The sequence below is a fragment of the Monodon monoceros genome, unplaced genomic scaffold (genome assembly GCF_005190385.1).
Source record: "Monodon monoceros isolate NGI ecotype Baffin Bay Population unplaced genomic scaffold, NGI_Narwhal_1 Super_Scaffold_18, whole genome shotgun sequence".
Taxonomy (NCBI): Eukaryota; Metazoa; Chordata; class Mammalia; order Artiodactyla; family Monodontidae; genus Monodon; species Monodon monoceros.
The window spans coordinates 5285251-5312082 of record NW_021703774.1 but is presented as its reverse complement, the minus strand read 5'-3'; the positions used below and the strand labels follow the sequence as shown (position 1 = coordinate 5312082).

At 34.3% G+C, this 26832-nt stretch overlaps 1 protein-coding gene across 6 annotated transcripts in view; it reads left to right on the top strand.

Moving 5' to 3' along the window:
* LOC114898206 (complement factor H-like) overlaps positions 1-26832 on the top strand; it is a 118362-nt gene that overhangs the window by 55407 nt on the left and 36123 nt on the right. For 3 of the 6 annotated variants that reach the window (XM_029227346.1, XM_029227345.1, XM_029227344.1), the window contains 7 exons: positions 439-621; positions 2465-2641; positions 6581-6757; positions 7767-7949; positions 8057-8236; positions 10602-10781; positions 15439-15621. In XM_029227346.1, coding sequence (XP_029083179.1) covers positions 439-621; positions 2465-2641; positions 6581-6757; positions 7767-7949; positions 8057-8236; positions 10602-10781; positions 15439-15621 — 1263 coding nt within the window. Of the gene's footprint in view, positions 1-438; positions 622-2464; positions 2642-3024; positions 3157-4902; positions 5026-6580; positions 6759-7766; positions 7950-8056; positions 8237-10601; positions 10782-15438; positions 15622-26832 lie in introns of those variants that run through there. The other 3 variants (XR_003794299.1, XR_003794301.1, XR_003794300.1) reach the window with 3 other exon arrangements.

Genomic DNA, 26832 nt, shown 5'->3' with positions numbered 1-26832 from the left:
ACTGTGGTGGAAGATTCCGAGATCATCACCTGATCTGAGATACCCCAATTTGTTAACTGTGTTCTGGGTTGCTTAAGAGATCCAGACTAAGCAATGTTTCTAACAAGTCCCAGGAAAGGAAACCCATTGTTAATAGAGTTCTGACATGCTGTAGGATTCCAGATCCATTAGACAAACAGATTTCTAATAATTTCCTAGTAAGGATTCTGAGTACTTTAAATCTTGCTTTGTTCTAAAAACATGAATAAAGTGTCTTGATTTAATATCTTTGGAAACTCGTAGATTTTTTTCTCTCACACAAGAACTTAAATGATTAGGAATTTTCTAGGTTTACATTTATAAATGACTCCCCATTTTTCTATAGTTATATTATTTGCATCCTTATAAAATGTTTATCAAATATATGCTTATCTTTTCTTTATGCTTTCTCCCTTTTAGAAACATGTTCAAAATCAGATATACAAATTAAGAACGGATTTTTTTCTGAATCTACCTTTACATATTCTTTAAATAAACAAACACAGTATAAGTGTAAATTAGGATATGTAACAGCAGGTGGTAATACATCAGGATTAATTACATGTCTGCAAAGTGGATGGTCAATGCAACCTGTATGCATTAGTAAGTAATTGATTATTTTGTATTCATTATCCTAATGATCACTCTAGAGAAATTTTCTTTAACTTCATTCTTTTTACCCTTTTTTTTTTTTGCTGGGGTGGGGTGGTATGAGGTGTTGATGTGGTCCCATGGCTGTATTTGAAAAGATAAATTTTAAAATGAGTATCATTTTTTACCTTTTATGATTAATTACTAGTAGGGTAGAATATCACTGCATCCTTCACTTCAAGGTTTTTTCACTTTAACACATCCCGTGATTATAAACTAATTTAGCTAGGAGACATACCTATATTCTGGTATAAACTCATTTATTTTTACCTGAATCCTTTATGCCAATTGCATCTGATTTTATTTTATGAGACTTTTATGTCAGAATCTTTCCTCCTAAGCCTAAAGGTTATGTTTTTAAGTGAAGATATGAGTCCATAGTGCATAATCTTCAAATAATATAACTTGTAAAATTTATATGTTTGAAACTGTAGGGTAGATCCACTTGCGAAAAATTCTCTCTGTTAGGAAATCTTCATAAACATCTAGTAAGTGGAGACACAGAAACGCTTCTAGATAGGACCAAATTCTGCTGTGCTGAGAGGTTTTTTTGTCCCACCACACAGATGTTTATGACGATTTTCTAAGGAAAATTTGCTGAGTTTATCTTATTCACCCCAAAGCTGTACAATGATATTTTTGAAGTGATATTTTACATAGTCACTGCAAGTGAAGTGGATATTTAAAATATCCCTTTCTACTGTTTACATTTTATTTCTTTTTCTTTCCAATGTCTATGCTTAATATGGGCACTAGCCAAAGAGAAAATGATAAAAGTTGCCCCCATATCAAACTCACTTCGTACTAATATGTGACCAATTTTCCATTCTAACACTCTTTTCATGGAAGAGAAAACTTCTCTATTACTTTTGTTTTTACTAGTATAGTTTTGCTTTAATTTTTTAAAGTTTTAAGCTGGCTGGCTACATAACACATTATGAAATTTGAGATTAATTATTTAAACCTTTATTAACATCACTCTATTACAGTGTTAGTGAAAATTGATACTGTTCAATTTTACTTTCTTGTAAAGAAACATTTTACTTTCTTGTAACTTGTTATAAATAATAGAACTACTTCTGCATTCAACCTTGATAAATATAAAAGAATACACAACCATTAGAAATATATTTGGGAAAGCAAAATCAGCATGTGACTTTAAATATTAGTGTGTTTTAAAGTAGAATTCTATAGAATGTTTAAAAATTTACTTACCTTGTTGAAAATTACTCTGTTTTTCAATTAATCAATTTTTCTCTGGCATATATGTCACAACTTCTAATAAATTCAGCATATTAATTCAGAAAATGCTGTTACAAAAATAGTACAATACATCTGTAATGGCTTATTTTATTACTAGCCTGGGAAAAATACATAAGCGTAATTAAATTGAGAAAAATGTTCATAAAAGAAATATTTCAGAGACATTAAGTGTTGAGAAAAATGTTGTGTAGAAACATATTTTTTCAGGAATTCCCTGGCTATCCAGTGTTTAGGGCTCTGCACTCCCACTACAGGGGGCACAGGTTCGATCCCTGGTCAGGGAATTAAGATCCCGCAAGCCGTGTGTTGCAGACAAAAAAAAAAAAAAAAAATAACAGAAACATATTTTTTTCATTTTGAGTAACTATTCCAGGACAGTGATCTATCACTGGTATTCTTGGATTATTTTTGCCTCATAAATTATTAGCACATACTAATTGGTAAAGCCCCCTTTCCCCTTGAGATGAAACTTAATCAGATTGCCCACTAAATAATATTAGAAATGAAATATTTTTATTCCATTATCCCTTAGAATCCTGTGATATGCCAGTATTTGAGAATGCCAGAGCCAGAAGTGATGGCACATGGTTTAAGCTCAATGACAGCCTGGACTACGAATGCCTTGATGGGCATGAGAGCCGAGATGGACACACCACAGGCTCCATAGTGTGTGGTGAAAATGGCTGGTCTGGTAAACCTGCATGTTATGGTAAGAACTCCTTTACAGCTGTTATTCTTTTCAAATGAACATAATTAACAATAATCATCAAAAATGTTTTATTTTTACCAAATTTGACTGATCTAGAGTCATTATTAAGGCATGATGATTAAAATCAAGATGTCTCCTTCTGCTTTAATGTAAACTGGATGGAGGGGAAATTTTGAAGTCCAAAGACTCACTCATTACCAAAATGACAGTGTCTTACAACCTCTTCAACTATTTTGCTCCTGAGTTTCTGCTCTATACCTCCTAGCTTGAGTATTAATTTCTGCAGGTACTGAGAGGAGCTTTTTATTTTCCCACCGTGACAAGTTCTGAGGACAGTGACATGAATCTCTTTTATGTTTGCCAATCAGCAGTCTTTTCTCCAGGGCTAGAAACGGCTTCAATCTCTGGCCAACTGAATGGATGTTGAATGTTCCAAGCCAAAGGAACAGTATATGCAAAGCTTTGGCAACAAAACAATATTTGGGAAATACCAAGGTTAATGGATTCTACTCAAGGTGTGTGAGAATTTTATGAGCTGAGGCTGGATAGGAGGCAAAGGAAAGATTATCCAGGTTACTTCAGGGCATGTTCACATTTGGATTAATTTTATGATTGATGAAAAGTCATAAGGAATTTTAAGGAAAGGAATGATATAATTTTATTTGGATTCTTGAAAGTTTTTTTTTTTTTCAGGAAGCCATGTAGGGTGAGAAAAAGTGGGGATTAGATAAGGTTATGGCTGAAGAGATGCACAGCAGAGGATAGATTTGAGATATATTTTGTTGGCAGAAAACACAGATAATGTCACTAAATGATGGATGTCGAAAAGAGCAAAAAGTCAAGGGACTCGCGTGCTTGCTCTCCATTGCTTCATAAGCAAGCAGGTAAATGGAAATGACTTTGCCAGGTGCTACTGGCAGGAGAGAGAACACTTTGGGAAGAACACGGCAACTTTTGACTTGAACACATTGTGATTGGGCTGCCCATGGACCATAAAAATTGGATATATCCACTACAGAGTTGAATACATGGATCTAACCAGGAGACACACCTGTGAGATTATCACCCTATAAATAATGATATCACATTGGGAAAGAATGTAGAATGAAAACAGAAGAGAGATCAAGACTGAGCCCTGAAGCATTCCAGCATTTAGGTGTCAGACAAAGAGGAATAGATGGCAAAGTAGATAGGAAAAAGGAGAACCCAGAGAATTTAGGGGAAAAACTTAGAAATGAATGTTTCATAGATGTGGAGAGAAGAAAATGTGTAAAGGTAAAGCAAGTGTAATAGATCAACTAATGGTGAATCCTGTGGAGTCAGCCTGGATGGGTTCTAATTCCAGTTCTACAGTTTGCTAGGCATGTATCTTAGGGCAACAACCAAGCCTATTTGAAGCTTTGTTCACACTTCCTAATCTGGAAAATGGATTAATAATTACAAATGTTCTAATATTTCAAAGGATTTTGGACTAAATTATTCATATAAAGTTCTTGCCATAAGGCCTGCCATACAATAAAATCAAGGAAATTGTCATCTAATTACATTATTATGATTGTTAGAGTGGTGAATATTTCTAATTCAGTAGATGTGTCCCATTAGAAGACTGTAAAAATGTGGTGGATTTGGCTACATAGAGGGCAACAAAAACTGCAACAGAGATGGTTTTGGATGGAGTAGACAGGGAAAAACCTACATAGAACCTGCTGAAAAAATGATTAATAAGAAACTTATCACAGCATGTGGACATAACTCTTTCAAAAGATTTGCTTGTGGCAGAGAGGAGGAGGTTCAGGATATATTGCTAGGGGAATTACGCACTGAATAAAGAATTGTTTTAATGGGAAAGATGAGAGTGTGTTGAACGCTGAAGAGGATATGCTAGAGAGGGGAGCAGGCAGAGACTGAACACAGGAAGTTCCCTGTGAAGGAGAAGGGAAAGGAACCCGCGCTGCTGAGAAAATCCTGGGCTTTGGTGGCAACAGCTCTACTTCCAACTTCCTATCAGGAGGAAGGAAGGAAAATGGATGTGTAAATCTAATGCTGAAAAGAAGCAGTCGCTGATGGTTTCTATTTTCCTTTGAGGTAGGAGACAAAGTCATGTGAGATTAAGTGGTGCACAGGGGAAGGAGGAGAAAGAACACTAGGCAGAGTAGAAAAGATTAAAAATAGAGATTTCAGACAGACACACAGAGTGAATTTATAATGGAAATGAGACAGGCTTGTTCAACAGTGTTCTGGGCACAAATTTCACTTTTCAGGCTGTCAACAAACACCTAATATGACCTAGAAGTAGGCTAAGAGAAAAATGGTGAAAGATACAAACAGGGGACCTGCCTTTCAAGAGCTTTCATTCCACTATGAAAAAACAACAAATAATTAAGGTAAATAATGAACCAAAAGGTAAAATATTTCTAGTATATTTTCCAAATAACTGTATTCGAAGAACAAAAGAATCCAAGCACTTAGAAAATAGGAGGGGACTGAAGGCTCTAGTTCCTACAGGAAGACATCTATGCAAAGAAAAGTTGGAAACCATTCATTCAGCATAGAGATAAGGGTCTGTGCAACAGCCGAGGAAGCAAAGAAATTGACCTATTTTAAAAATTCTGTATTGACTCTGACTCCAGGGGCAGATAGATGACATTGGAAGTGTAGGCAAGGAATGGATTGTAAAGTGTTTGGAGCTTACTCTAAGTAAAAGGGGAGGCTCTTAACATGATCATGGCTTTCTTAAAGTCACTGTCTTTATGTGAAGACAGCAGTTGGAAAATAGCCTACAACCGATGTTATTGTTAATGCAGCATTTTTCACAATATGATAAAATAGGAATTGTATATACGCACAACATATATAAACACAGACACATACCAATAAAAGTATTGCTATGTGGAAATTTGGAGTAGAATTTTCGGAAAGGAATCTCAGTTGTTCTCATCAAGCGTGACCTTCTCAACGAAGCTACAAAACTCAATATTAACACAAAACGAAAACTATTTTTTGAGTTATTTTTTGTGACATTACTTTTAAAAATAGTTAACTTACATCTAACTTTATGACTATGTGTTAAGACTTGACTTTCAGACAGTATGAATTTTCATTTTGGTGAAATTCTAATTTTCAAATTCCAGTTTTGAATTTTATAAATTAATTAACAAGATAGGAAGACTCCGAATAAGAAAAATGCAATTTTTCATAATTTGTAGCAATGTCACAAATTTCATACATTTTATAAATTTGGGGGTATAATTTTACACATTTCTAAATTGAGTCAGAATAATTATAAATATATTAATAGTAAGATCATTTATAGGTACAACAAGAATAGATACTTGTATGTCCTATACATAATCATGACACCTAGAATATGCCTATCTCTGTGGCCTTGAACATGTTCCTCATTTTGTTTCATGTTTCAATTTGATCATGTTTCAGTTTGATTTCCACACTTGTAAAATTAAGGGATTTTTAATGTTCCTGTAACTCAAATACATGAGAAATGTCTCCCTTGTGTGTTCTGGTTTCCCAATTATATTTCTAAAAATACCATTTTTCATTTGTGTGTAATTTAAAAATTGTAGCATTCGTTTTCTTTAACATGAGAGAATCTTTTTACGTTTTGAGACAGAGAAAATAACATTAAATTTTATAAATGTCAGTGATAAAATCATATCCAGTTCAAACAAGCTGACTTAACAAATAAATTATCAGGACACATACGTTGCTGTTCAATACCTTAATATTTCTCAAAGAGCCCCATATGAATGGAGAGGGTGTATAAAACCTAATATGTAATGTTTTTCAAGGAAGAGCATTTATGTGCTGCCCCTCTGTATATGCATGCAGTACCCAGCACCTCATTTTTACATGACACATATAATATTTATTTGGCAATGATTAGTTGTATATTCTCACTAAATTATTTGTCTCTTTCTATAGAAAGAGAATGCAGTATTCCACAAATGGAAAACAATTTAGATGCTAATCCCAAGAGAGACAAATATAGATTTGGAGATGTGTTGAAATTCTCCTGCATACAAGGACTTATTATGGTTGGAGCAGATTCAATTCAGTGCTACCACTTTGGGTGGTCCCCTAATCTTCCAACATGTAAAGGTAAATATTTATCTTACAGCTGCTGAACAAGAGTTAAAACCTTAGACATCAACCATTTCTTTCCTCTCTTAATTTTCTGTCTGCTTCCAGTGCATCTATAATCTAATGCATTAAGCCAGAGGTATACCCACCAAGGACAAGTGTTGGGTTGTAGATAAAACAGTTTTCCTTATTTAAGAAATTAATCTCCAGTTGCTTCTTGAAATGTGTGGTGGAAGTATCCACAGATATGTATAAGGAACCTGACACTGGCAGAATTTCTTGTTAAGTTTCCTTTTGCCTACAATTCCACCATTAATATTGGACATTTTATATAATGTGGGACTTACCTTAAGTGTCATCAAGTGTGTCTAAACAATGTTCAAGTAGCTTATAGTCAATTCAATCATATGTATGGCTGGAATAAAAGTTAAAACTTGATCAAGGGGCTTCCCTGGTGGCGCAGTGGTTGAGGGTCCGCCTGCCGATGCAGGGGACGCGGGTTCGTGCCCTGGTCCGGGAAGATCCCGCATGCCGCGAAGCAGCTGGGCCCGTGAGCCATGGCCGCTGAGCCTGCGCGTCCGGAGCCTGTGCTCCGCAACGGGAGAGGCCACAACAGTGAGAGGCCCACGTACCGCAAAAAAAAAAAAAAAAAAAAAAACTTGATCAAATGCTTGTTTCAAAGGATAATATTTTTTCCAAAAGTTTTGATACAATGTTTCCATGGAATAAGAATATTGTTATAATTTACACACCCATATTTATTAATTGGTTTGCATACCTATTTAGGGTATCTGGATTATTGAACATGTTTTCTGGGCTTACATAGACTTCCAATATGTTAGCTCGGATGAGTAATAGAACTAGGAAACAGAGTCTGGTGTAAACACCATTGTTTTTTCATTGTTTAAGAATGCTAAAATAAATTATGTAATAAATAATAAACTAACAAAAAATCTCTGCATTAGCTGGATTTTTAAGCTGTAAAATAGACCACGTGACCATTATTTACACAGCATGTCTACTGTAGGGCAAGTAAAATCGTGTGCTCCACCTCCTCAACTGCTCAGTGGGGAAGTTAAAGACACACAGAGAGAAGAATATGGACACAGTGAGGTGGTGGAATATGTCTGCAATCCTGGATTTCTGATGAAGGGCTCTCATAAAATTCAGTGTGTTGATGGACATTGGACAGCTTTGCCCGTGTGTATTGGTAAAGTATTAAAAATAGTAATATTTAAAGGTAAGTCAACACTTTTATTTGTACTCTTATACAAACTTAAATGATAAAGACGAACATATTTTTGTGAAATTTTCCAGAGGAGAAGAGTACCTGTGGAGATATACCGGAACTTGATCACGGCTATGTCAACCATTCTGCCCCTCTCTATCACCATGGAGACTTGGTAGAGTTCAGTTGCAGAGAAGCATTTACAATGATTGGACCCAGATCAGTCACATGTATTCATGGAAAGTGGACCCAACCTCCTCAGTGCATTGGTGAGAATGCACTTCTCAAATTGACATTTAACATTTGCAGCCATATTGTTGAAATTTAGAGTTATCCTTGAAAATGTCAGCTTAAATTATAATGATTCCCAACATTTGTTGTTTATAATTCAATATATGTCTGAAGAGGAAAAGTATAAACTAGAAGAGAATTTTATGAATCTTTCTGTCCTGATATTAACATTGTTTATCTTTACAAGTGTGAAGCTAAATCTTATTGATATTCACATGATTAAAATATGAGTACTAGTTACCAGGAAAATACAACTATCTCTGCAGAAATACCAGTTTTGTTTTTATATGATACTCTTTCTTTTAGGACCTTTAAAACAAGGAAATATAGCTAAGAAAATACCCATTTCATGCATTCCTTTAGGAATCTTGCCTCTCTCAAAACTTCTAACAATGATGATTTCTCAGTCAGTTTCAAATGCAGCAAAAAGAAGTTAATGTGCTGGAGGGAAGGTGGGCTCAGGCCCTCCCAGTCAGTAGGTAACTCAGTCACAGGAGGCCCTTGGGCTGGGGCCAGGAACCTGCCCTGACTGATGCATTTCACTGTAAGTGAATCATCCTGATCTTCGGATGACCAAGTCTTTGATGACTGACCGGGAGAATCTTAGCTATCTTCCTTCACTTTTCCCTTAGATGACTTCTTTCCTGGAGTTTTCCTGGGTCCTGCATTCAAAGAGAGCCCTGGATGCCTGGTCTTATTTATTCATCAGATTTCTAGTCATTAATTATTCCAAGAAGAAGGTAGAGCTTAGGCTCAGGCTCCATGAGAGCAGGGATTCATACCTGTTTTGTTCACTGATATATTGCCAATACCAAAAGACTGGCTGACAGATGGGAGATATTCAATAGGAGCTTATTAAGTTAATCAGTAAATTTCATTGTTTATTACTCCCTACATTTTTACTAAACACAGTTCTGTCCAAGGTATTGCCAGTTCTTCACCAAACCTCATCTTTATCCTCTTCCATCTCCACAAATGACCTCGCCTCATTAACTTTTCATTCTACCTTACACCAAAACATGTGCTTCAATTATTACTCCCCTGATCTCAGAGTTTTCCTTGCAAAGGTTAATCCTCTACCTGTATTCAGTTTAACATAATCCCTCTCAGCTATAATAGACCTTATTCCAATTTTCTCCTCTCAGTGTTTATTTTGTAACTCTGTCTAGTCTAGCTTTTCATTCTTCTTACTATATTTATTTTCTCCTAATAAATAAGTTTGCTTTCCTTTCAGAAACCAGTCAATCATAGGATGATGACAGCAGCCACCACTGCTCCTTTTGAGTATACATCTTCCTTCAGTTACCATTCCCTGAAGAATACTATCGGCTTTGTCTCCCTCAACACTCTGAACAAATCCTAAAAATAGGGCTGATTCTCAAGCCTCTAGTGTGTTTTGAATTCATCTCCTTATTTCATGTTATTTTTTCAGGGTTGCATTTTCAAATCATTACTTTTCGATAGCCAACTACTTGACTTTTATTTATTCTGTTATCCTCACTTGACTCTTATCACTAACAAATCATAACAAATACTACCAAAGACCTATACTGATATTTTGTCATATTCAAAAAGGACTTCCACCTGCATTGATTTTTTGAAATAGGTAGCCATATAAAAAGCTTTTTTAGTCCACATTTAACTTTTTTTCTGGAGCCAGAAAAAAAATTGTTATTATGGCATTATATTGGATCATAGAATGACCTGGTGTATAATATAGCTTCTCAAAGACTCTACATGTATATACAGAAAACAAGTTTTAACTTTAAGTACCCACTTTCTTATTCCAAGTATTTGTTATTTTTTGGTGATCATTCAAAAGATCTTAAAAATTAAGATTCTATTAAAAAACCCTTAGATGTACTTTTCTTATTATGTTTCATTACTTTTCTTGAAAAAATATATATAAACTAGCAACTTGATATTCTATATCCACACATAATTGTTTTTATTTTAATGTTTTAAGATTGTGAATTAAAAGCAATGCAGAGATGCTTGAGACCTAAAAACAAATGAATGTGAACATTTGCACATGTTTCAAATTTGGGACCAGATTATTCATGCGATGACTATTCACTATGTAGATCATGCAAAAATGTTCCAGTCCAAAATGCAGAATGTCTTTAGGATGGATATTTTCTCTGAAATTTCAAAAACTGGATGCAGGACTCAGGTTCATATATAATAGTCCATTTCATGCAATTTGATCAGTAATAACTTTGTTGGTGGAACTTGTAGGCATAAATTGTAAGTTCATTATATTACTGACTTCATAGCTATTTATTGTATTTGTTATTTGGTTCTTAGAATTAGTCTTTTCAAGGGAATATTTTCATTTTATAGCAACAGAGGAACTTAAGAAGTGTAAATGGTTAAAAATATTTGCATCTGAGGGAAATCCATCAGATAAAAAAATTGAATTTGACCATAACACCAGCAAAAGTTACAAATGTCGAAAATCAGAATACAAACACTCAATCTGTATAAATGGAAGATGGGATCCTGAAGCAACCTGCAAAGAAGGTAAACTCTTCTTTATAATGTTTTCAAAAATGTATTCTATTTCTTTCTAACTTGTAAAAGTAGTATCTTTGTGTCTTTCAAGGAAATTTAGTTATTTATCATTACAAATAATTTTCAATCTGAAAGGTAATTTAGAAACAAACCAAAACACTGTTTCTAAATATTAATTGTATCGTGTGCATTAGTCAGCGATATGACACAACACCCAGAGCCTTGGTGGCTTTAAATTAACATCTGGGCAGTAGGTGTGCTCATTAGCATGGGAAAACCATTGCTTTTGATTTCTTACATTACACATAAATGTGCTTATGTCTATGCTGAACTATTATGTATTTATTCATGTATCTATTTATGTATCAATCTATGTATCTATCTATTTATATATATTTATGTATCTATCAAGTCATCTATTTATCTGTTTGTGTATCTATAGCTATCTTAAAAAGTCTTGAATCATATTGACACCACCAATTCCAATTGAATAGGCTCATTTCAGTTTTTTACTTTCACATCTGTATCTCTCTTCTCTAACTGTAGGACACCTTGACTCACTATCCTCAATATTTTTACCAATTTGTACAAGCCTATAATATACAGAAAGTAGCTTCAAACCAATATAAAAACAAATCTACTATCTAGTGTTCAACATCTTATAGTTCTTTCTTATATGCAGTTCTCTATGTAAAAATCATACCACACTAAAGCTGTTAAAGGAGAATAAATTATTTAGAAAAACATAAATATTTGGGAATTAAACAACAAACTTCTAAACAACTGCCATGGCAATATACAATGTGTACTGTATATTATACATGATACATTTATGATTGCTTAGTCCTTGTGAATTAACTCTTTTATAATTATAAAATATTTATTTATAGTTTTTGTAACACACCTTGTCTGCAAGTCTATATTAGCTTATTTAAATATAGTTAATTTATTTAAAACAATTTATTACCTTCATATGATAAAGGAATGCCCAACAAATTTCAAGTAATCAATGTCCTCAAAGCAAATATAAAATTAAAAGAGAACTTGCTACACAACTGCATCTTTAAGGAAACAAATAATATTTAGAGGCAGTGAAGTACATGTGTTCTTCTACATTTTCTTCTAGAAGCTTTATAGTTTTAGTATGTATATTTAAGTATATTATCTGTCTTACATTAACATTTAAGTATTGCATAAAATAGGAGTTGATTTTTTTATATATGGATAGCCAATTGTTTTAGCAATATGTGTGGAAAAGACTTTGAAATGAAAATCAATTGACTATGGAAGTGTTGATTTATTTCTGGACTTGCAATTCAGTCCAGTTATCTATTTGTCTGTCTTTATTCCTGCCAAATTGCCTTTGTAACTAGCTTTTTAGTAGACTTGAAGTCTGTGAAGTCTGATATGTAGTCTCCAAGTATGTTCTTCCTACTCAAAATTGTTTTAGTTATTCTGGTCTTTACATTAACATAGAAATTTCAGGGAAAGCTTATTAATTGTTATAAAATTTTTTTTGTATATGGAAAGGGATGGCTTTATAATGAGAAATAAATTAGGGAGAATTGACGTCTTTACCATATTGAATATTCACATCATAAATATGGTATTCTCTTTATTTATTCATGCTTCTATTTTTCCAGTAATGTCTTAAGCGTAAAACACTTATAGTTCTAAAAAATTTTGAATTTACATGTGAAGTCATCTGATATGTAGTTCGCTTTTTTGGAAGTTTCCCTTGATAAAGAATTCAATTTCAATACGGAGTGTGCTATTCACATTTTCGATATTGTCTTTTGTCAAGGTGTGAAAGTTGTATTTTTCAAGAAATGTCTCCATTTTACCCAATTTAGGAAATTGATTGATGTAAAATTCTTTCTAATAGTCACTTAACATTCTATTTTTCTTTTAACTCTACAGTATATTTGGTGATATCACTTCTTTCGTTATTGGTATTGATAGTTGTTTCTCTCCTTTATTTTGATCTTCTCCCAAGAGTTTTGTTTTTCAATATTATTATTTTCAAATAACCAATTTTAGCACTCTTAATTTTCTCCATTTCCTTTCTTCTCTAATTTTTAGCTCTGTTAATTTTCTCTGTTTTCTCTTTTCTATTCATCTTTCTCAATTTTCTCTCTTTTGTGGACTTAATTCTCCTTCCTTATAATTTCTTGATTTTAATTTTACTCTCTCATTTCTTAAGATAGAAAATTAAAACATTAATTTAAGCCATCCTACTTTCTAAATGTAAACCTGTAAAACTACCTTTTTCCCTTCTAAGTGCTGCTTTAGCTGTGTCTCAAAAAATTATAAATACATCCAATTTACTTTCATTTAGTTCTATGTGGAATATTTTCTAATATTCCTAATGACTTCTTCTTTGACATGGCAGTTGTTTAGAAGTTTGTTGTTTAATTCCCAAATATTTATGTTTTTCTAAATAATTTATTCTCCATTTAAGAGCTTTATTGTGGTATAATTTTTATATAGAGAGCTGAATATATTTAATGTATACAGTTTGATGAGTATTATGGGTGTTTGCATAGAAAATTTATTCTTATTGATTTCTAATCTAATTCAATTGTCACAGAACACACTGTGTAATTTTTCAGTATTTTGAAATTTGTTGTTTCTTTATTGCACAGCATATTGCCAATCATTGTGGTATTTCCTTTTTCATATAAAGCATATGTATAATCTAGTTGCTAGATCAGGTTAAAGTGGTTCCTAGTGTTCTAAAAATTTATCTATGTCTTAAAATGTTTTTTTTCTAGTTGTTCTATCAGTCAGAGTAAGAAGGCTATCAGTATTGTTAACTAGGATTATGGATTTGTCTATTTCTTCTTTTAGCTCTGTCCATCTTTGCTTCATTTATTTGATATATTTTTAGATACATTATACATTTATGATTGCTTAGTCCTTGTGAATTAACTTTTTTATAATTATAAAATATTTCTTTATAGCTCTTGAAATACACCTTGTCTGGAAATCTATATTAGCTTATTTAAATATAGTTAATTAATTTAAAACAATTTATTACTTTCATACAATAAAGGAATTCCCAACAAATTTCAAGTAATCAATGTCCTCAAGTTATTCTCTCTAAAGTAAAAGCAAATATAAAATTAAAAGAGAGCTAGCTACACATCTTATTCACACATGTCAAAAATCCCTAAACTAAAAAACCCCATTTTCAGTGTTTTACTAACAGAAAATACGTTAAATTAAGTAAAATGAAAAGGAAAACAGTATACTTTGAAATCTATAGGATACAGCAAAAACAAAGATATTTGTAGTTTAAAGCATGCATTACAAAACGAGGAACAAACTTAAAGTAATAGGAAGTACAATCTAGAATCTAGAAAAGAACATACACCCAAAGAACATAGAAGGAAAGAATAATTAAAATTAAAATATCAATTATTATAATAAGCTAAAAAATCATAAATAGCTGATTTACAGAATATTAATTCAGTTTATAGGGAAATGTAGTGGATAGACCAACTTCTGCAAGACTTATTAAGAAGTACAGATTAATATTATTAGGACAAAAGTGGTTAAACATCAGACACAAAAGAAAATAAATTCTTGAAAATACATTGAAAAAAATGTCAAGATAGTTAAAACAGAAATAAGAAAAATATTTTGGATGAAATATAAAATACTTCTATTGATGTAGAGCAAAATAGAAAATCTGATATTAGTTAGCATGAATGAAGTGTATTCAGTCAAATATTTCCCTGAATTTAATACAAAATATTGAACAATTGAAAGGATTTACAAGACTTTCCAGTATATACTTGCATATGCCTTCTAATGAAATAAAAATGCAGTATGGCAGGAAAAAACAAAATCAAGAAGTCACAGAGAGGTCCAAAATCTTCCAGGTATAGTCATGCAGAGTCTTCCCTCAGTTGAGCAGGACAGGCTTTGTCTTCAAATTATGAACTGCCAATATATATCTGAGGTATCTCAATTTTATGGGACTCAGACACAGTTTACAGAGGGGTCTTTTATACCCTGCTGGTCACGTAACTAAAGCCAGGTTGTCTAATCCGTTAAACCAGGTGTATTTCATCAATCTGTATATCTCTTAACAGCACAGGAAAGCTAGTAAATTGTACCTCCAGAAGAGCTCTGAACTGTAAACAGTATACTATAAATCCCAGTGAACATATCTAATTCTTACCTTGGCCAAGACTCTGCATCAAATTAATCGATCATTAACTAAGTGTAATTTTTCCTCTGGGTAATCTGCTTCCACTGGGAGAAAATCTTGTGGGGATTTTAAGCTGATTCCAATACGTCTGATCACCAATATGTGTAAAAAAAATACCCTGATGTCAGTTTTTACTTAGTGCCTGTAATTGAGTGAGCAATTCACTTAGAACATTCTAAAGGTTAGAAGTAATTAAAATCGATTTTATGTAAATTATGCAAGATTGACCACAGAAATAACAGAAGGAAGAACCTACAAGGAAGACCATGACACTGTAAACCAAGTGTGATATATTAAAGTGCTAAACAAGCTTAAGAGTATAATTGAGTCTAATATTGTTTAATCATTTATGATATATTATTAGAGCTTTCTATTTATTGAAAATTATTCCTTTAATATTTTTAACTTATGGTTTTTAATCAAGAAATCTAATTTTAATATTTTCAGAAGCACAAATACAATCATGCCCACCCCCACCTCAGATTCCCAATTCTCGAAATATGACAACTACAGTGACATATCAGGATGGAGAAAAAATATCTATTCTCTGTCAAGAAAATTATCTACTTGAAGATGAAGAAGAACTTGTGTGCAAGGATGGGAGATGGCAGTCAATCCCACGCTGTATTGGTCAGTAGTGCATAACATGCTTTATAAGATTCTTTTAAATAAGATTAATACTCCTCCAAGCTTTGTATGGATCAGCAAGGTCAAGATCTCTCTATTCCACTTTATCTTGAAACGGTAAATCACAATTAAGTATATAAATTAATGAACATTCTTTCACTTCTAGTGAGAAGTAAATACAGACAAAATCTTTGGCCTACTATGTAAATACCAGATAAAATTTATGTTTATGCATATTTTATTCCTAATGATCAAAAGGACAAGAATGAAGGGGCAGTTGGGCTGCCCAGCCTGGGAGTCACAGACTTGGAAGATAATTCCCCCAGCATGTCTGACTTAGAAGTCCAGTGTAACTTGTGTACAGGAAAGCCAGAGGGCTGTAGGAAACAGAGATTCTGTTCTTAAAAGGCACACAAAAATTCTCACTTGCTCCATGTCCCAGTGCAGAGGCAGCAATTAGAAAGAAGTCTGGGTTAGACTGACTTGCTGATCTTTGTGAACCTCTCAGAGAGGCAGGAGGCAACTGGGGACATGGATACTGGTGCCAGCCATTATAAGAGACAAGTGCCACTTTGGAGTTCTCCTTATAGCTTATTAGCACCAGAAGCTTACCAACCCACGACAGCACCAACCCCAGGCCCCACCAGGCCCCACAGCTCCTACAATGGGACCTGGCCCTGTTCCTGGGGGGGACAGCACCAGCGCAGGTACCCTTGGGCCCTGCAGCCAGCTGCCCCAGGACTTGGTCCTGCCCACCAGTGGCTGACAGCCTCTGCATGAGGCAGAGTCTGGTAGCCAACCAGGTGGGGGGCCAGCCCCACCTACCAGTGCACCCACAGTAATTGGCCTTGCTACAACAGATGGGCACCCTTATAGCATATAGATCTGGTGTATAGATCCTACAGAGGGGAGCATGCTGCTGGGTCCCATAGACTTTTCCTACATAAGGTCACTCCTCCAAGATCAGGAACATGCCTCACACATATTAATAGACACAGAGAATTAGGCAAAATGAGGAGACAGAGAAATACATTCCAAATGAAGGAGCAAGACAAAATCTCAGAAAAAACTCTAAACAAAGTGAAGATAAGCAGTATGCCCAATAGAGTTCAAGGTAATGACCATAACAATGCTCAATGAACTCTGGAGAAGAATGTATGAAAACAGTGAGAATTTTAAGAAAAAGGTAGAAAATATAAGGAAGAACTAAACAGAACTGAAGAATACAGCAGCTGAAATGAAAAATTACACCAGAGGAAGTCAACAGCAGATTAGAGGATTCAGAAGAATGGATCAGTGATCTGCAAGACAGGGTAGTGGAAACCACCCAACAGCATAGGAAAGAGAAAAAAAGAATTTTAAAAAAATGAGGATAGCCTAAGGGACATCCGCAACAACATCAAGTATAGTAACATTCTCATTATAGGGATCCCAAATAAAGAGAGACAGAGAGAAACAGAGAACGTATTTGAAGAAATAATAGCTGAAACATTCTAACAAGAAATATACAGACTTCCAGGTCTGGAAATCAGAAAGTCCCAAACAACATTTACCCAAAGAGGACCACACCAAGACACATTATCATTTAAATGGCAAAAATTAAAAATAAAAAGAGAATCTTAAAAGTAGTAAGGAAAAAGCCATTAGGTACATACAAGAGGACTCCTCTAAGACTATTAACAGATTTTTCTGCAAAAACTTTGCATGCCACAAGGGAGTGGCACAACATATACAAAGTGATGAAAGGAAAAAACTTACAACCAAGGCGACTGTATCCAGCAAGGCTATCAAAGGATGGATCAACAGCTTTACAGATAAGCAGATGATAAAAGAGTTCAGCAGCAATAAAATGACTTTACAAGAAATGCTAAAGGGACTTCCTAAGAGGAAAAGTAAAGACCACAACTAGAAATAAGAAAATTACAAAAGAAAAAAATCTTAATGGTAAAAGCAAACATACAGTAAAGGTAGTAGGTGCTAGTAGGAAGGTTAAAAGACAAAAATAGTAAAATCCTCTGTATCCACAATAAGTAGTTAATATAGAAACACAAAACAAAAGGATGTAAAATATGTGGTGGGGAATAGAAATGCAGGGTTGTTAGAATGTGTTTGAACTTAAGAGACTATCAACTTATAACCACATATGAATATATGTTGTTATATATGAATCTAATAGTAACAACAAAACAAAAAAATCTATAATAGATCCACACACACAAAAGAAAGTAATCCAAACATAACACTAAAGATAGTCATTAAATCACAAAGGAAGAGAGAACAAAAGGAACAAAAAAGAATTACAAACACAACCAAAAAACAATTAACGAAATGGCAAAAGGTACTTACCTATCTATAATTACTTTAAATATAAATGAACCAAAATGCTCCAATCAAAAGACATAGAGTGGCTGAATTGATTTAAAAAAAAAAACCAAAAAGACGCATATATATGCTGCCTATAATCACTCACTTCAGATCTAAAGAAACACTCAGACTGAAAGTGAGGGAATGGAAAAAAGCATTTCATGAAAATAGAAATAAACACAAATCTGGGGTAGCAAAATTTATATCAGACAAAATAGACTTTAAAACAGAGACTGAAACAAGAGACAAAGAAGACATTATATAGTGAGAAAGGGACCAATCCAACAAGATTATGCAACAATTTTAAATATATATGCACCCAAACTAGAAGCACCTAAGTACATAAAGAAAATACTAACAAACACATACAGAGAAATAGACAGTAACAAAACAATAGTAGAGGACTTTAACTTCCCACTTACATTAAAGGACAGGTCATCCAGACAGAAAATCAAGTTTAAATCCAGTGAAGAAACATTGGACTTAAACTATAAGTCAGATGGACTTACTAAACATATATAGAACATTCCATCCAAAATCATCAGATACACATTCTTTTCAAGTGCACATAGAACATTCTCCAGGATAGATTACATCTTGGCCACAAAAGAAAGTTGAGAACATTGAAATCATAGCCAGCATCTTTTCTGACCACAAATGTATGAGACTAGACTTCAACTACAGGAAAAAAAAACCAAAACTGCCAAAAGTGCAAACAGTTAGAGGTTAAACAATATGCTACAAAACAACCAAGGGGTCACTGAAGAAATCAAAGAGGATATTAAGAAAAATACTTGAAGACAAATGAAAATGGAAAAACAATGGTCCAACATCTATGGGACTCAGCAAAAGCAATTCTAAGAGGGAAGTTTATAGTGACACAGGCCTACCTCATGAAAGAAGAAAAATCCCAAGTAAATAGTCTAACCTTAGACCTAAAGAAACTAGAAAATGAAGAGTAAACAAACCCAAAATTAGTAGAAGGAAAGAAATAATAAATACAGAGGAGAAATGAATGGAATAGAGACTTAAAAAAAACAATAGAAAATATCAATGAGACTAAGAGCTGGTCATTTGAAAAGATAAATACAATTGATAAACCTTTAGAAAGACTCATCAAGAAAAAGAGATGAGGGTCTGACTCAATAAAGTCAGGAATGAAAGAGGAGAAGCTACAACTGATACCACAGAAATATAAAGAACCATAAGAGATTACTATGAACAATTACACACCAATAAAATGCACAACCAAGAAGAAATTGATAAATTCCATGTAATGCACAATTTCTCAAATATAAATCAGGAGAAATATAGAAAATATGAACAGACTGATTACCAATATTAAAATTGAATCAGTAATTTTAAAACCCAAGAAACAAAAATCCAGGACCATACAGATTCACAGGTGAATTCTACCATTTACAAAAGAGTTAACACCTATTCTTCTCAAAATATTCCAAAAAAATTGAAGAGGAAGAACACTTCTGAACTTATTCTGCAAGTTCAGCATCACCCTGAGGCCAAAAACAAAGATGGTGCAAAAAAAGAAAATTACAGGCCAATATCACTGATGAACTTAGGTGTAAAAATCTTCAATCAAATATTAGCAAACCAAATTCAACAATACGTTAAAAGGATCATACACCATGATCAAGTGGGACTTTTCAGAGGGATTCAAGTATGTTTCAATATCTGCAAATCAATGTGATATACATCAACAAATTGAAGAATAAAAATGATATGATTATCTCAATAGATGCAGAAAAAGCTCTTGACAAAACTTAATATCTATTTATGTTAAATCTCTCAGTGAAGTGGGTAGAGGGGAAACATACCTAAACATAATAAAGGCCATATATGACAAACGTCCAGCCAATGTCATACTCAACGGTGAAAAGCTGAAATCATTTCCTCTAAACCAGGAACGAGACAAGGATGCCCACTCTCTCCACTTTTACTCAACGTAGTATTGGAAGTCCTACACACAGCAATCAAACAAGAAAAGAAATAAAAGAAATTCAAATTGGAAAGGGAGAAGTAAAGCTATCACTATCTGTAGATAACATGATACTATACATAGAAAAACACCACCAAAAACTATTAGAACTAATAAATGAATTCATTAAGGTTGCAGGATATAAAATTAATATATAGAAATATGTTGCATTTCTATGCCCGAACAACAAAGTTTTAGAGGGAGAAATCAAGAAAGTAATCCCATTTACAATTGCATCAAAAAGAATAAAATAGCTAGGAATAAATCTAACCAAGGAGGTAAAAGACTTGTACTCTGAAAACTATAAGAAATTGATGAAATAAATTGAAGATGACAAAACAAATGGAAAGATATCATGTTCGCAAATTGGAAGAATTTATATTGTTAAAATGACCATGCTACTGAAAGCAATCTACAAATTCAATGCAATCCTTATTAAATTACCAATGGCATTTTTCACAGAATTAGAACAATTTTTTTTTTTATTTGTAAGGAAACACAAAAGACCACAAATAGCCAAAGCAATCTTGAGAAAGAAAAGTGGAGCTGGAGGAATCAGGCTCCCTGACTTCAGACTATACTACAAAGCTAGAGTAATCAAAATAGAATGGCACTGGCACAAAAACAGACACATAGATCTAGGGAACAGATTAGAGAGCCCAGTAGTATACCCACATTTATATGGTCAATTAATCTATGACAAAGGAGGCAAGAACATCACGGGGAAATGATTGCCTCTGTAAATGGTGTTGGGGAAACAGGAAAGTTACATGCAAAAGAAGCAAGCTGGACTACTTTCTCACACAATATACAAAAATAAAATGAAAGTGAATTAAAGACTTAATTGTAACTCTTGAATCCATAAAACTTCTAGAAGAAAACAAAGGCAGTATGCTCTTTGACATCAGTTTTAGCAATATTTTGGGTTTTGGGGGGTTTTTTGGATATGTCTCCTCAGGCAAGGGAAACAAAAGCAAAAATAAGCAAACAGGACTACATAAAATGAGAAAGCTTTTCCACAGCAAAGAAAACGATCAATAAAATGAAAAAGGTAGCCTACTGAATGTGAGAAGATATTTGCAAAGGATATATCCATTAAGGGGTTAATATTCAAACTATACAAAGAATTAATGCAACCAACATCAGAAAAACAAATAACTAGAAAATAGGCAGAGGACCTGAATAGACATTTTTTCCAAAGAAGACATACAGATGGCCAAAAGATACACGAAGAGAAGCTCAACATCATTAAAAGGCAGGCAAATGCATGTCACAACCACAGTGAAATGTCCCTTCACACCTGTCTTAATGGCTGTCATCAAAAAGACAACATCCAGTGTTGGCGAGGATGTGGAGAAAAGGAAATCTTTGTGCACTGTTGGTGCAATTGTAGATTGGTGCAGCCACTATGGAAAAGAGTATGGAGTTTCCTTAAAAACTAAAAATAGAACTGCCATATGATCTGGCAATTCCACTTCTGGGTATTTATTCAAAGGAACCAGAAACATTTGAAAAGATATATGCACTCCAATGTTCATTGCAGCATCACTTACAATAGCCAAGGTTTGGAATCAACCTAAGTGTCCATTGATAGAGGAGTGGATTAAGAAGATGTTTTATATATACACACAAAATGAACTATTACTGAGCCATAAAAATTACACATTTCCATTTGCAAAAACATGGATGGATCTAGGGTGTATTATGGTTAAGTAAAATAAGTTAGATAGAAAAAGACAAATGCCACATGATCTCACATATACGTAGACTCTAAAGAAGCCAGGGGGATGTGTATTCAGCATAAGGAATATGGTCAATGATATTATAATAACTTTGTATAGGGACAGATTGCTATTAGACATCCTGCTGGTCATTTCATAATATATGTAAAAGTCAAATCATTATGTAGTAGACCTGAAACTAACACAATATTTTTTTCACACCTTTATTGGAGTATAAATGCTTTATAATGTTGTGCTAGTTTCTGCCATACAACAAAGTGAATCAGCCACATGTATACACGCATCCCCATATCCCCTACCTCCCAAGCCTTCCTCCCATCTTCCCTATCCCACCCCTCTAGGTTGTCACAAAACACCAAGCTGATCCCCCTGTGCTATGCAGCTGCTTCCCACTAGCTATCTATTTTACATTTGGTAGTGTATATATGTCCGTGCCACTCTCTCACTTCATCTCAACCTCCCCCCACCCCCATGCTCTCAAGTCCATTCTCTACTTGTGCATCCTTGTTCCTGCCCTGCCACTAGGTTCATCAGTACTGCTTCTTTAAATTCCATATATATACATTAACATACGGTATTTGTTTTTCTCCTTCTGACTTACTTCACTCTGTATGACAGATTCTAGGGCCATCCACCTCACTACAAATAATTCAATTTCGTTCTTTTTATGGCTGAGTAATATTCCATTGTATATATGTGTCACATCTTTCTCCATTCATCTGCTGATGGATATTTAGGTTTGTTCCGTGTCCTGGCTTTTGTAAATAGTGCTGCAATGAACATTGTGGTAAACGTATCTCTTTGAATTATGGTTTTCTCAGGGTATATGCCCAGTAGTGGGTCATATGGTAGTTCTATTTTTAGTTTTCTAAGGAACCTCCATACTCTTTTATAGTGGCTGTATCAATTTACATTCCCACCAAGAGTGCAGAAGTGTTCCCTTTTCTCCACACACTCTCCAGCATTTATTGTTTTTTTGTTTTGTTTTAAATTTATTTATTTATTTTTGGCTGCATTGGGTCTTCGTTGCTGTGTGCAGGCTTTCACTAGTTGCGGCGAGTGGGGGCTACTCTTCATTGCAGTGTTCAGGCTTCTCATTGCAGTGGCTTCTCTTGTTGTGGAACATGAGCTCTAGGCATGCGGACTTCAGTAGTGTGTCTCGTGGGCTCTAGAGCGCAGGCTCAGTAGTTGTGGCACACAGACTTAGTTGCTCTGTGGCATGTGGGATCCTCCGGGACCAGGGATTGAACCCGTGTCCCCTGTATTGGCAGGCAGATTCCTAGCCACTGTGCCACCAGGGAAGCCCCTTATGTTTCTAGAGTTTTTGATGACGGTCATTCTGACCGGTGTGAGGTGACACCTCACCATGGTTTTGATTTGCATCTCTCCAACAATTAGTAATATTGAGTATCTTTTCATGTATTTGTTGGCCATCTGCATGTCTTCTATAGAGAAATGTCTATTTAGGTCTTCTGCCCATTTTTGGACTGGGTGGTTTGTTTTTGTGATACTGAGCTGCATGAGCTGCTTGTATATTTTGGAGATCAATCCCTTGTCAGTTGCTTCACTTGCAAATATCTTCTCCCATTCTGAGGGTTGTCTTCTTGTCTTGTTTATGGTTTCCTTTGCTATGCAAAAGTTTCTAAGTTTCATTAGGTCCCATTTGTTTATTTTTGCTTTTATTTCCCTTATTCTAGGAGGTGGCTCAAAAAGGACCTTGCTGTGATTTATGTCACAGAGTGCTCTGCCTATGTCTTCTTCTAAGAGTTTTATAGTGTCTGGCTTTACATTTAGGTCCTTAAAACATTTTGAGTTTATTTTTGTGTATGGTGTTAGGATGTGTTCTAATTTAATTCTTTTACATGCAGCTGTCCATTTTCCCCTGCACCACTTATTGAAGAGGCCGTCTTTTCTCCATTGTTTATTCTTGTCTCCTTTGTCAAAGATAAGGTGACCATATGTGCGTGGGTTTATCTCTGGACTTTCTGTCCTGTTCCATTGATCTATATTTATGTTTTTGTGCCACTACCATACCATCTTGATTATTGTAGCTTTGTAGTATAGTCTGAAGTCAGGGAGCCTGATTCCTCCAGCTCCGTTTCTCTTTCCTAAATGCCATTGGTAACTTGATAGGGATTGCACGGAACCTGCAGATTGCTTTGAGTAATATAGTCGTTTTCACAATATTGATTCTTCCAATCCAGGAGCATGGTATATCTCTCCATCTGTTTATGTTATCTTTGATTTCTTTCATCAGTGTTTTATAGTTTTCTGAGTACAGGTCTTTTGCCTCCTTAGGTAGGTTTATTCCTAGATATATTATTCTTTTTGTTGCAATGGTAAATGGGATTGTTTCCTTAATTTCACTTTCTGATCTTTCATTGATAGTGTATAGGAAGGTCAGAGATTTCTGTGCATTAATTTTGTATCCTGAAATCTTACCTAATTCATTGATTAGTTCTAGTAGTTTTCTGGTGGCATCTTTAGTATTTTCTATGTACAGTATCCTGTTATCTGCAAACAGTGACAGTTTTAGTTCTTCTTTTCCAATTTGTATTCCTTTTATTTCTTTTTCTTCTCTGATTGCTGTGGCTAGGACTTCCAATACTATGTTGAATAATAGTGGCAAGAGTGGACATCCTTGTCTTGTTCCTGATCTTAGAGGAAATGCTTTCAGTTTTTCACCATTGAGAGTGATGTTTGCTATAGGTTTTCTTACATGGCCTTCACTATGTTGAGGTAGGCTCCCTCTATGTCCACTCTCTGTACAGTTTTTATCATAAATTGGTGTTGTATTTTGTCAAAACTCTGTCTGCATCTATTGAGATGATCATATGGTTTTTATTCTTTAGTTTGTTAATATGGTGTATCACATTGATTGTTTTGCATATACTGAAGAATCTTTGCATCCCTGGGATAAATCCCAGTTGATCATGGTGTATGATCCTTTTAGTGTGTTGTTGGATTCTGTTTGCTAGTATTTTGTTGAGGATTTTTGATCCATGTTCATCAGTGATATTGGTCTATAATTTTTGTGTGTGTGATATCTTTGTCTGGTTTTGGTATCAGGGGGCTGGTGGCCTTGTAGAACGAGTTTGGGATTGTTCCTCCCTCTACAATTTTTTGGAAGAGTTTGAGAAGGATAGGTGTTAACTCTTCTCCAAATGTTTGATGGAATTTGCCTGTGAAACCATCTGGTCCTGGACTTTTGTTTGTTGAAATTATCAGTTACAGTTTCAATTTCATTACCTGTGATTGGTGTGTTTATATTTTCTAATTCTTTCTGGTTCAGTCTTGGAAGGTTTTACTTTTCCAAGAATTTGTCCACTTCTTCCAGGTTGTCCATTTTATTGGCATAGTGTTGCTTGTAGTAGTCTCTTAGGATACTTTGTATTTCTGCAGTGTCTGTTGTAACTTCCCCTTTTTCATTTCTAATTTTATTGATTTGAGTCCTCTCCCTTTTTTTCGTGATAAGTCTGGCTAACGGTTTATCAATTTTGTTTATCTTCTCAAAGAACCAGCTTTTAGTTTTATTCATCTTTGCCATTATTTTCTTTGTTTCTATTTCATTATTTCTGCTCTGATCTTTATGATTTCTTTCCTTCTACTATCTTTGGGTTTTCTTTGTTCTTTTTCTAGTTGCTTTAGGTGTAAGGTTAGATTTTTCATTTGAGATTTTTCTTGTTTCTTGAGGTGAGCTTGAATTGTTATGATCTTCCCTCTTAAAACTGCTTTTGCTGAGTCCCATAGGTTTTGGATCCTCATGTTTTCATTGTCATTTGTTTCTAGGTATTTTTTGATTTCCTCTTTGATTTCTTCAGTGATCTCTTGATTATTTAGCAGTGCATTGTTTAGCCTCCATGTATTTGTGTTTTTTACTGTTTTTATCCTGTAATTGATTTCTAATCTCATGGCATTCTGGTCGTAAAAGATGCTTGATATAATTTCAATTTTCTTAAATTTTCCAAGGCTTGATTTGTGACACAAGATGTGAACTATTCTGGAGAATGTTCCATATGCACTTGAGAAGAAAGTGTATTCTTCTGCTTTCAGGTGGAATGTACTAAAAATATTAATTAATTCTGCCTGATCTATTGTGTCATTTAAAGCTTGTGTTTCCTTATTTATTTTCTGTCTGGATGATCTGTCCATTGGTGTAAGTGGGGTGTTAAGTCCCCCACTATTATTGTGTTACTGTCAATTTCTCCTTTTATGGCTGTTAACATTTGCCTTATGTATTGAGGTGCTCCTATGTTGGGTGCATAAATATTTATAATTGTTACGTTTTCTTCTTGGATTGATCCCTTGATCATTAGGCAGTGTCCTTTAATGTCTCTTGCAACAGTCTTTATTTTAAAGTCTATTTTATCTGATATAAATATGGCTACTCCAGCTTTCTTTTCATTTCTATTTGCATAGAATATCTTTTTCCATCCCCTCACTTTCACTCTGTATGTGTCTCTAGGTCTGAAGTGGGTTTCTTGTGGACAGCATATATGCAGGTCTTGTTTTTGTATCCATTCTGTGTTTTTTGGTTGGAGCATTTAATCCATTTATATTCAAGATGATTATTGATATATATGTTCCTATTACCATTTTCTTAATTGATCTGGGTTTGTTTCTGTGGGTCTTTTTCTTCTCTTGTGTTTCCTGCTTAGAGAAGTTCCTTTAGCATTTGTTGTAAAGCTGGTTGTAAAGCTGGTGTTGCTGAATTCTCTTAGCATTTGCTTGTCTGTAAAGCTTTTTATTTCTCCATTGAATCTGAATGAGATCCCTGACAGGTAATCTTGGTTGTAGGTTTTTCCCTTTCATCATTTTAAATACGTCCTGCCACTCCCTTCTGGCTTGAAGAGTTTCTGCTGAAAGATCAGCTGTTAACCTTATGGGGATTCCCTTGTACGTTATTTGTTGTTTTTCCCTTGCTACTTTTAATGTTTTTTTCTTTGTATTTAATTTTTGACAGTTTGATTAATATGTGTCTCAGTGTGTTTCTCTTTGGGTTTATCCTGTATGGGATTCTCTGTGCTTCCTGGACTTGATTGACTATTCCCTTTTCCATGTTAGGGAATTTTTTGACTATAGTCTCTTCAAATATTTTCTCGGACCTTTTCT